The sequence below is a fragment of the Uranotaenia lowii genome, chromosome 2 (assembly GCF_029784155.1).
Source record: "Uranotaenia lowii strain MFRU-FL chromosome 2, ASM2978415v1, whole genome shotgun sequence".
Lineage (NCBI taxonomy): Eukaryota > Metazoa > Arthropoda > Insecta > Diptera > Culicidae > Uranotaenia > Uranotaenia lowii.
The window spans coordinates 271,893,084-271,905,615 of record NC_073692.1 but is presented as its reverse complement, the minus strand read 5'-3'; the positions used below and the strand labels follow the sequence as shown (position 1 = coordinate 271,905,615).

The following is a 12,532-nucleotide window of genomic DNA, read 5'->3' as shown; positions in this document are numbered from 1 at the left end:
CCCCAATGTCAGGGGATACCCACGGGTAGAGAGGCTCTCGATGCCGGGCGAGCCTCTCGAGTCGGTGTAGGATGTCGTCACCGTCGGGAAACATCCGAGTCGTAGCGTTCCAAGTCTCTTACGTGTGCCGTGACAGGCGCGAGTCCGGGACAAGCTGCTCTGGATCTGGCACACAAAGGGCAGGAAAATCCGCGGGACAAAAAATCCTAGGGTTGCCAGCCAAGGGGGATAAAGAAGACCGGACAACGGTCGGAGTAGACTGACCCCATCGATGGGGAGCTGTCGAGTAGATTGCGTCCGCCCAAGCAACCAAAAGTTCGGATAAAATTCCTCTATCAGGTTTGATCAGCTTAATTGAGTATGCTAATATAACTTCTTTTCAGCTCAATTTTTAAGTAGGTAAACGAACTTTAAAGTTGACAAAAAGTTCGCATAAATCGTCAAACAACTTCTAACCAGCTTCAAAATACACTTTATAAGCAGCATAAAAAATCGAAAAAAATACTCTTCCGCTCCTTCAATTGCCTTCTCAAGTCTGCTATTTTGATTCATATTAATCAACTATATTTGTTACTAACTCACATTACATTTAAAAAACATGTTCTTACCAAGCTTCGAACCTGAGCTCACTGCTTGAAAGTTGAGATCCATACTTATTGCCCTATATGAACATCATGAGTAGGCAACGATTTTACTCGATGTGATGATTTTCTTTAAAACGACTTTCAGGTTCATTATTTCTACTTAATTCCCACTTTCAAGCTGTTAAAAAGTTCTTCCGGAACTTAATGTGTACTTCATTGTTTCCCAAGTAACGATGTGTTTATTTATGCAAACACGTGTTGAAGTTCGAAAAAAGTAGATTTTAGCCTTTAAAGCTACTTCAAAGTTTCTATAATACGAAGTTGCTTTTGAACGCCCGTTGGAACTAATTAAAAACTTTCAAGTTTACAAAATAGTACAACATTGATTTTTTTACGAACTATTGAGCTGTACAAAGAGACTTGCAACCCTTTGATAGCTACTTGATTTTGAAAAAAATGAGAAGTACGTAACAAGTAGATTGTTTTTCTTCATACAAACTTTAAAGTTCCCAAAAAGTAGAAACAGAAACCAAAACAGTACTTTAAAGCTTTTTTTGAGTATTTGCTGAACTTGATAAAGAATGAAGTTCCATGGACCTCGAAAAAGCATTGTGAACAGCAAAAAAGTTCCACAGAACTTTTGTACAGCTATATATGAACTTATTAGTTCGTTCCTTAAGTGATATTCGAACTTTTGGTTGCTTGGGCGACCCCACGGTTTGAAGTTACAAAGATAAGGCAACACCTTCTGCCTAGCGGAGGCCGTGGGTGCGACGCGTTCGTGCGTGGGATGCTCCACCTTCGGGGAGTATCCGAGTTGGACGGTTCTCAATAACAGAAGCTGCGGGGATAAGACTTGACCTTCATCGCAGTGGAAATCATTGGGAAAGGGTTATTCCACGTTCGGAGAATACCCACGAGTCGGAGTAGGATGAGTTTTTCGTCGGGAATCATCCGAGTCGTTGCGTTAAGTCCCGCGCGTGTGCCGTGACAGGCGCGAGTCTAGATAAGCTCTCGATCAGGCACACGACGGGCAAGGTGGCAAACCTCGAACCCTGAAGATAAGAGGTCGGGCCTCGAGTCGTTAGAGGAGAGGTCAGGCCTCAAACCTTCAGGTGGAGAGGTTTGTGTGGTCAATCCCGAGTCTTTATGATAAGGGGTCGGGTCTCGAGTCGTAAGAGGAGGGATCAAGGCCCCCTTATCAACAAGAGAAGGGGTACAAGTGGTCACCTCGAGTCATTGCGAGGAGAGGTCAGATTTCAAGTCGTAAGAGGAGAGATCGGGCCTTGAATCGTGCAGAGGAGAGGTAGCCTCGAGTCGATGCAAGGAGGGGTCGGAACTCGAGTCGTTAGAGGAGAGATCAGGCCTCAAGTCGCGAAGAGGAGAGGTTTGTGTGGGAATCTCGAGTCATTGCGAGGAGATGTCGGTTCTCAAGTCGTTAGAGGAGAGTTCAGGCATCGAGTCATAAGGAGGGGAGGTTTTGCTAAAAGTGGTCTCGTTAATGAGTATTGCTTTGAAGCGCATTAGCGCGAATAGACCTCCCACTATTGAAGCATACACACTTAGAAAAATCCACGTAGATTTACATGCAACTACATGGGTAGAAAGGAATCGGCTATTTACCAGTGATAATACTGCACATCTCATGTAAACTCCCGGTAGCATTCAATGCTGTTGTTTACTGTACATTTACATTATTTTGCACGTCTCACGAATCCTATTGGACAGGGAGTGGTTTCGCAAAATAAAAAAGTCACCGGTTTTATGCAATAAAAATAGTTTTATTTCACATTGATCTGGAATGGACTGCAATCCGTAAAAAGGATTTACCACTTGGGTGATCAACTAAAAAAAGATGGCTACGCCGAAACGCTCATGGACCTATGTGACGTAGCAATCAAAACATTGAAAAAACCTGATTCTCACACGCGTGCAACGGTAGTCTTGTCCCCACATATAGGTTGACCACATTTTTTTTTTATTAGTTGTTAACCCAGGTGGTAAATCCATTTTACGGATTGCATTCCAAGGCACGGCGAGCCACCGCGTCCCCCCAGTTTGCTACTCTGGGTCCATGGGTGCAATTGGACGACTCATGATACAATGCTAAGGAACACTGTACCCCCTACGCCATAAAGTCCACCTGGGGCCACTGACCTTTGTTCCCACCTCGAACTGTTTGACACACTTTGCTTCAATAGTGGGAGGTCATTTCGCGCTAGTGCGCTCCAAGGCAATACTCGTTTCCGAACCCTCTGATAGCATAGCCTCATTCTAACACAACTCGATGCGCGACCCCTCCTCTGACGAGTTAGGACCCGACATCTCATCGTGTGAATGAGGTCCCCACGTAGCGCAACTACTAACTTTGTGAATCCAGTCCAAGATCCAGAAACACAAAGCGAGTTGTCGACGGCACTTTCTCTGTTCAAACACGCGGGTAGGGGGGGTAAGCCCCCTAGGCCACGTGTAGGACTCAGACTCCTCCGAACTCACAAATAGTGTTGACTTAAGTCACCACTCAGCGCAACTACCCGATCTTCAAGTCGGGCGCTTGACCACCCGAAGCGCAGATCGAGCTATAGAACGCCCTCATCAGGTCACACTCGCGGTTCGGGTGCAACAATTCCCGAAACGCGTGTCGAACCCTGACACCTCCGGCAAAATGTGCCTCTCAGACACTGACGTGTAAACACGTCCCTAGGTGATCGGCCCACCATTGGCCACCACTTTGCGCATCTACTCATTTTGCGAGACGGGTCTATACCCACCGAAGCGCAAAACAAGTTGGCGATCGCTCTCCCTCCGGTCGCATCCGCATATCAGGGTCATGACCCCCCGACAGCGTGTTGGACCATCACGCTCACACCCAAGTACTGGTACCTAAGTACCCGGGTGCACCACTTCTTCCGCGCGGGTTTGGCGGGACCCGTCGACGGCCTCTAGTGGGTTTGGTGTAGTTCTCTTGGCCGTACATCTGCAATACGCCGGACTTGCAGACACGTTTCCACTCTGCACCACGGGGAGGTGGAACTACGTCGCAGAGGTTGACCACATATGTAGGTGCATATGTACACATGCCCCGGTATTCTGATTTATTAACGACGACGAAATCGCTGCCCAGCTCACACTATTGAAGGCCTCGTCGATAAAGAATTAGAACCTTTTCATTATGGAAGAGAGCCATAGATTTCCCAGTGAACATTTTGGTCTGTATATTTCAGTTGTTTCTGAGATATACACACTTTTGTACAATCTGAATAAGTTGTATAGAATATTCTATATGAGCCTGTACGTACCAAAGTGGAGGCAATATACGGACCAAATTTTGCTCACCTTGAAAATATAAAACTTTGTATTGTGTTTTCAACAATTTGATAGCAACTTTGCTTTGCATAAAATCTTAGGATTGTACAACTTACAACTTTCTATTGCCTGCCCTACAATTTGATTACAATTTCTTTTGCAGGTAGCCTGAGGTTTGTACAACTTTCTTCGCCATTTAATACAATTTATTGTTACTGTATCCCAAAGCAATTATATTGTTCCTTTATTACGATTTTACTATGAATCGCCGTGAACATTAATACAATAGAATTTAATGTTTCCTGCGAAAAAAAATTGAACCATATACAACTTTATGTGTCTCTTTATCCTCAGTCTCGAACTCACAACGTTCCGATCCCTGTCCTTCGATACTTCCTCTGCGCCATTTCATGTTGATACTAACAAGCAAATTTGTTCATGTACAGTTGAGAGTTCCGTTTAAAAATCAGTTGATCGTATAAAATACCACTGACTGCATCATATCGGACTCCAAAACTATTTATAGACGCCGTTTTTTGAAATACAACTTTAACCTATCTCATAGACAATTCGATTACAATCAATAATTGTATTCAGCGCTGTGCGATCTTAGCTAGCTATTTACTGTACTGTTAAACAATTCGACAATCTGCAGATTGTTCAAATTCCATTATACGATGTTCTTACAATTACTGTACGACCTTTCATGGAAATAATATGTCATCATAGATCGCAAGCATGAAATATTGCTTAATTGTACAGTGGGACTAAACAACTTTAGTGATCTTTCTATACGGTTAACAAAATATTATCGTATATATTGAACTATACAAACCATAAATTATAAAATATAACTTGGTTAAGCTACAACATTATGTTTATACAATTCCAATCAAAACTGGATGCTTATACAATCTACAATGAACAATGCTTTACGATTTCTGGTTATCTGAAATCATTTATCACCGAACCGGATTTTTTTAAGCGTCGCCTGTGTTTTTGCAAACGCCGACTGTATGTGCCATTTTTTTTTTTTTTTTTCATTTTTATAATTTTTTTCTAAATTAAAACTGCCTTCATTTTTGCAACAAAATTCGTCCAGAATTTCGAAATTTTGCAATTGTTAACATAAGATGATTACGATATCACTAAGCATAGGAATTGCATTATTGACAATTATTTACCGATTAAGTTTTTCTCAATAAGTAACTTTGAATGACATGTATAAATAGATTGTTTAAATTCCATTGTACAATTTTCTCACAATTACTGTACGACCTTTCATGGAAATAATATGTCATCTTAGATCGCAAGCATGAAAGATTGCTTAATTGTACAGTGGGATTAAACATTGAGCTTTACACAATTCTACTGCCATTCAAAACAACTTTATTGATCTTTCTATACGATTAACAAAATGTTATCGTTTGCAATGAATTATACAAACCATAAATGATAAAATACAACTTGGTTTAGCTACAACATGATGTTTATACAATTCCAATCAAAACTGGATGCTTATACAATCTACAATGAACACTGCTTTACGATTTCTGGTTATCTGGGTTGCCAGTGCCAATTCTTTTTAGATCCAGTATTAAAGTAGTACTTGGGATTTTTTTTATCTACAAGATATTTTTGAATTTGAATTTTTAGATTTTAATGATTCGCTAAGCATTCATATTCAGTATAAGACTTAAAAACGCATCTTTTGTGATCAAAACATGTTCCCAGGAAGAGGAGTCCACCTTGCGCAAACATCAGAACAAGTGGCTAAGCTATTGGCGGAAGATGATGTCTCTCACAGAGTACGATTTCAGCCGTATAGAGAAGGAACCTTCGTTTTACTCGGCCACCTCAAGCGGCAACCCGGAGGAACAGTTCATTGTGAAAGATCGCTGCACCACATATAACAGCGCTCAGCGTAGCATGATTGTAATGCAAATTCTTATGAGAACTCGCTTCGACGAAACAGAGAAGGTGAACAACATCGGTATCAGACGACTGCTGAACGATCAAACGTATTTGGCGTGTTTTCCTCTACACGAAGGCCGGTACGACAGAAACCACTCGACGGGAACTGTATTCGACAGACGTTTGTTGTACTTGGAATGGGCGAGACCATCAAAGTGGTACAAGAAACAACCGTTATGTCTGGTGCGCAAGTACTTTGGAGATAAGATTGCTCTGTACTTTTGCTGGTTAGGTTTCTATACAAAAATGCTGTACGCTCCAGCTGTCGTAGGACTGTTTTGCTTTCTCTACGGACTAGCATCTATGGATTCCAGCGATAATATTCCCACGTAAGTTCCTACCGTTGTACTTATAAAGTAAATTTTTTCTGCTCATGTCTTGCTTTTTTCAGCAAAGAAATATGTGATGGCAGTGGCCCTGGTAATGTGACCTTGTGTCCGCTCTGCGATAAGGCCTGCAGCTATCAGAAACTCTCCGAATCGTGCCTTTTCGCACAGCTGACGTACCTGTTCGACAATCCATCAACGGTGTTTTTCGCCATATTTATGTCCTTTTGGGCTACCACATTTCTTGAGATGTGGAAACGCAAACAATCGGTGCTAGTATGGGAATGGGATTTACAGAACATTGAAAACGAAGAAGATATGCGTCCGGAGTTTGAAACCACCGTAAAAACCTTTCGAACGAATCCAGTGACGCGAGAAAAGGAACCCTTCATGCCAACATGGGATCGAGCTATAAGATTCTTTGCCACCTCCAGTGCAGTACTTTTCATGGTAAGACAATAAAGGTGTGATTCAACAATAATATCCAACGGGTTTCTTCTTTCAGATTTCAATCGTACTTGGTGCTGTACTGGGAACTATCATCTACCGGATATCGGTCGTGTCAGTAATCTACAGTGGAGGTGGAACATTTTTCCGAAAACATGCCAAACTCTTTACCACAATGACTGCTGCCACTATCAATCTTATCATTATCATGATTTTAACTCGTGTAAGTAACACAGTTAATCGGTTTAAGTTTAATTATTAATCTTTATTTTTATAAACATCCTTCCCAGATCTACCACAAACTAGCTATTCACCTAACTAATTTAGAGAATCCTCGGACGCAAACCGAGTACGAAGATTCCTACACGGTCAAGATATTCGTATTCGAGTTCATGAACTTCTACAGCTCACTCATCTACATAGCGTTCTTCAAGGGGCGCTTCTACGACTACCCGGGTGACGATGTGGCACGAAAGAGCGAGTTTTTCCGACTGAAAGGCGATATCTGCGATCCGGCGGGTTGTTTGAGTGAGCTTTGCATCCAGCTGGCTATCATCATGGTGGGCAAACAGTGCTGGAACAATCTGATGGAGTATTTCTTTCCGTGGGTGTTACAGTGATTGAAATCTATCGATAACGAAAAAAAAACATACATATTCAATCATTCAGGGCTTTCTACAACTGGTGGAGACAGCGGAAACACAAACAACTCACCAAAGACGAAACTCACCTGCACATGGCATGGGAACAGGACTACCATCTTCAAGATCCCGGACGATTGGCACTTTTCGATGAATATCTTGAAATGAGTAAGTAACGCGTCCTGACTTAGAGTTAGTTTTAATAAAAAAACGTTTAGCATCCATTTTTTTTATTTTTTATATATGTCGATCAACTTCTGAAGAGGTTCGCTAACTATCATTTTTGTCCATCCCGCGTACTGCATTAACGTTACATTTCAGTTGTACTTGGCCATAACGAAGCTAATTTTAACAGATCGTGTGCGTGTAAGAAAATGTAAACAAAATGGTGAAAATACTACGCAGCAAAACATTTCTAAAAGTATTCGGAATCTAAAACACGAATAGTCTAATTTTTTACAAGTGTAAATCGAAGAAGATGTAATTTTCAACTCCTTTTGATGCAATTTTAGTCTTTTTTCAAAAAGTGAATGAAAAAAAAATTGTTTTGCTATAATTTTACTTTCCGTGATGCAAAAATCAAGCGGTTAATGAATTTTAAATCACAAAGAGTGTAATTTTATATGTTTGATTTAAAATTAAATGGAAATGTGCAACTTGTGTGGCGCGCGTCGGATACAAAGTAAAAAGGAAATTATTCGAAAACGAGTCGTAGGCGTAGCTCTAGCATTTCCAGAATTCTTCAAAAGCTGGTAGGTTTATAATAATGTCATATTGAAACGTCCTCGGTGGTCGAATGGTTAGCGTGGTAAGACGGTAATCGCTGGTACACTGATGGCATGGGTTCGATTCCCATCTCGGTACTGGGTGTTTAAATGTTAATCTTAAGTTTTCCATGTCATTTATTCAGTCTGTAAAGCCTAAATCGGCTAAGACGGTGTATGTCTTTAAAAAAAAAGCTGTTGAAATTAATCAGTTTTCTCTCCATTGCACCAAGATCAGATTTTTCGCAGCGGCAGTGATTTTTCGGAGAAATTTTCGTCAGGCGGAGGTGACGCTGACCGAAAAATGATGGTGTTCTGGGACTTATCGAGGATCCTAGTGACGGCCATCTGTACAACATCACCGTGCAGGGAATCATCGGATGAAACAAAAATTGATGGTGTATATCTTTTAAGGTTGTTTTTGGAAATATATGCGAAATTAAAATTTTAAAAGCAGCGTATTCATTCATAGACAACAGCAAAACCTGAATATACAACAAAGATTTCTAATATTTACGATAATAAATTTAAAAATTTACATCCCTATTTATTTTTACACGACGGCTTTTGTGATCCGATCTCGTGCATTGATTTCGATCTAAATTTACACGACTCAAAAATTACATCCTTGAAAAAAATACACCGTGATAGAAATTTACAATAAAATCGATGTTCCGTTTTCGTGCATCGTTTTCGATCTAAATTTACACGAATTTTTCTTGCTGTGTACGTTGTAATAATCATTATTTTCTCCGATTTGGCAAGGGTTTTGTGCCAGGTTATTTCACGACTGGGATTCGATCTTATGACCGTTGGCTTAGAAGACAAGGGTTATAAAGGGTGATAGGGTTAAAATTTGGTCAAGAGAAAACGCGTGTAAATCGGTGAAATCGTTTATTTAAAAAATTTAATTTAATTTCTTTTTCAAGTTTAATTAGTATAAAATTCAGGAAAAATATTCAGTTAGGCTTCAGCTTTTCCAAATCCGAATTGCCGGGCCTTAAGCTTAATCCCTTCCATCAGATTTTGTACAGCCACCATGTCCACCTTCTTCGCCGCAGAAAGCCGTTTGCCTTGAACTGCTGCTCGTCCTTAGCAGTTTTTTTTGTCTTCTTTAGGTTCCGCTTGACAATAACTCAGTATTTCTCAATTGGGCGGAGTTCTGGCGTGTTGGGAGGGTTCTTGTCCTTGGGAACCACCTGCACGTTGTTGGCGGCGTAAATTATAAAATTTCCAGGACAAATACTTAAGAGTTCGAGTAGGCGTTGATTCGCGTGGATGTCAATATTTTTCGCCTCGTGAAAAAGTCGTCTATCTAAGGTAGAAAAAAATTTAAACGTAGGTTACTTCTATTCCAGCAGAGGCTATGTCAACGTTGACATTTGGTGATCAAACTTTCCGGTTTACATTTCTCTTTGCTTTCGGATTCCAACTTCGATAACAACCTTGTTCGGATGTCAGATTTCCTCGGAGACCGTAGACCGCGAATAAAAATTAAGGATTTGAACTGATCTGCGGTAATATTGTTCAGCTCAAAATCCTCGCAGCGTTTGACCATGATTCCGGCTATTATTTTTGTTACTTGCGTGGCGCGTAGCAAAGGAAAAGGTTGTTTCCGAATTTGTAACACTCCTCTCTTATTCGTTCAAAGTTCGGTGCGTTTTAAAAACCTACGATAGAAACATAACTTTGATGAAAAGGACATAAATTCGATGTTTCTCTATCTCACGTTTAGTAACTTCTCCTATTCGCTTCCTGCTGTCTTGATTCTTATTTGCTGCCTTCCGCTAGCCACCTTTAACATTAGTTATGCTAAATTATTTTTTCTTTAAACATTTCTCAATGAAATTCTCACCTCTACTCAACAGGTTGTACCTAATTAGGTGTCTTCTGAACCAGCGCGTATCCGTAATCGCCCTTTGCTCAAGCGACCTCACTTAATTTCCGCACTATTGCATACAGTTCGCACTTTAAGCCTAAGTAGATTCTTCTGCTCAACTTCGCACCTAACGCGAATTTATTCTGTTTTGTTATTGTTTATTTTCGTCCTACGACTTTCCCGCCGAATAAACCGCTTTCTTTTCTCTCGCTCTTTTTCCCTGTTCAAAAAACTGTCATCAACTTGAGTGCGTTCAGTGCTGCCCGTTTAGTAGCCCCGTTCAGTAACACTCCCCCCCAGTTTGCTGACTCCATCTCTGAGCCAGCCAACTCTCTTTTTTAGCTCGCAACTCTACAACAATGAGCGCACAATGAGCGACCGTGCGTTGATGATGCTTTCATACTCGACCATAATACTCTCAAGCTCCTTTTTCTGGCACAATGGTAACTCCAACACCGCTAAGGCGCACTTGATGGATTGCATAAGTTGTTCCCAGCTCCCCCCCATATGGGGAGCTACCGGTGGATTGAAACTCCAGGTGGATTGAAACTGGTCGCCAAAACAAGCCTTTGAGCCATCTTGTACTGGTATACAGCTTGCAACGTTTGATCAATGCTAACGAAGTTCTTTTTCCTAGTGCTGTCGCTGCGTAGGTTTGAGGTTAAAGAGCTGGCGAATTTTAAGTAGACCTCAAGGATAAACAGACAAATCAGAGGACCCCCTTACTCTTCTCAACTCTACTCCCTATAGTCACTTTCATTTCGGCATGTGCGAATGGTCGTGCCAGTGCGGCTGGTTGACAGATCGATGCGACATCTATAGCGGAAGTACACGGACCGGCGGCTGCCATCGAATCACCGTTCGACAGTTGCACGTCACGCTCGAGTCCCTCTTCAATGTATCCTTCTGCCTTGTGGTCGAAGGAGGCAATGTGATACGTGTAGTGTACCATGCTTAGCGACTCTCCCGTCGGCGCTCCACCGTAAATGGTCCATCCTAATGCAGTCTTAACGGCGATCGGCTGACCAGGCTTGCCTTCTCGACTCTCCCTTATAAGTGTCAGGTGTGCATGTTGCACACCGATCAGTAGACGAGGCTGAATTTTATTATACGACTCCAGGGGAATCCCTTGCAAATATGAGTTCTCGGCCTGAAGTTGTTGTGCGTCGAGTGCCTGAGATGGTAGTTGTAGTCCACTTACTGTTCGTACGTCCTCTAGATGAAAGCGCTCTCCCTCAAGGCCAGACACTTCGAAGCTGACACTCTGGCTGTTATCTTCGGTACGGTGTGTGCCTCCAGTCCATTTGAAACTCAAACGATGAGGTTCTCCAGTCAGGTTCAGTTCATCCGCAAGTTCTTGTTCCATGAGCGTTACCGAAGACCCGTCATCTAAGAAGGCGTAGCACTGAATTACAATGCCGTTACCATACACGACGACTGGGACGTATCGGAAAAGACAAGTGTTAGACCCCGACAGATGAGTGTTGCAGGACCGCTCTTCCCGTGGCCCGGGGACAGGCGTCTGGATCGCCGTCGACTCTGCGTTCAGCTCTTTGTGCAGCAATGGGTGGTGTAGGAAGGTGCACCCGTTGACTCCACAGTTCCTGAATTGACACCCTCCTCTATGCGACTTAAGGCACATTTGGCATACTCTAGCTTCATGTATGGCTGCCCACCGTCCGTCATACGAGAGCTCCTGGAAACGCTTACATTTCGACAGATTTATGCAAGATCCCTTGCAGACAAGGCATCCTGCGATGTTAGAATGCCTTGCGGCAGCTGACAATGCGATGCTACATTGCTGTTGAGCGTGATATTCCTCTCCGCTAGGGCAATAGTGTTCAGCGTGAGCATTCACAAAAGCTTTGGCTCTCTTGCGCGGCTCCTGAATCTGACGCGGTTCTTCAAGACCACGTGGCTTAGAGACCAAGCAAGCATCTTCTCCGATGCTGTAAATCCATTCGCTGAAGGTCAACTTGGACCTTGCGAAGATTTCGAGTATGTCTCGCCCACTGTAGTTGCATTGGGCCGGGGAGTTTGCCAACTAAATCGTTCAGCAACGAAGAATCTCGCTTGGGCTCCTTTCGCCCACAAGCGTTGATGGTCACTGTTAGGTTCTGCACCTCTAGCGCAAAGTCTACGATCTTATTAATCGATTCAGAGTTTAATGCAGGTAAGGAAAGAACACGTTCCTTTAGCGATTCTATTATGAACCGCGGCTGTCCAAATTTCAGCTTTAGCGCGTCTATTGCCCTATCCACTGTCCTCAGGTGTAGAAGGAAACTTCGGACTGCGGCAAACGCAGCTCCCTTTAAGCAACTCCGCAGTCGCAGCATATTCTTATCCTCTATGTAACCGCACATTCGAGTCGTGCTTTCGTACGTGGAGAGAAACATCGGCCATTCTTCGGGATTCCCTGAGAAGATGGGCAGGTCCTTTGCAACTACTTGGCTTTGCAACTACTTGGCGAGCAGCGAATTGATTACGCGTCAGGCTACGGTTCGACCGGTTGCTGGTGGTATTTTTCAGCTTGCTTTCGCCTTTTTTCGTTGGCGTAGAACGACCCTTGGGATTGAACATGTAATCATTGTTCCCGTCTAACTCATCCCCC

General features: G+C 42.5%; 1 protein-coding gene across 6 annotated transcripts in view; it reads left to right on the top strand.

The window, feature by feature from the left end:
* The window catches only part of LOC129746807 (anoctamin-4), a 42,503-nt gene that overhangs the window by 18,812 nt on the left and 11,159 nt on the right, over positions 1-12,532 (top strand). For all 6 annotated transcript variants that reach the window (XM_055740690.1, XM_055740689.1, XM_055740693.1 and 3 more), the window contains exons 6-10: positions 5,625-6,193; positions 6,256-6,640; positions 6,696-6,860; positions 6,928-7,241; positions 7,307-7,446. In XM_055740690.1, coding sequence (XP_055596665.1) covers positions 5,625-6,193; positions 6,256-6,640; positions 6,696-6,860; positions 6,928-7,241; positions 7,307-7,446 — 1,573 coding nt within the window. The remainder of the gene's footprint in view (positions 1-5,624; positions 6,194-6,255; positions 6,641-6,695; positions 6,861-6,927; positions 7,242-7,306; positions 7,447-12,532) is intronic.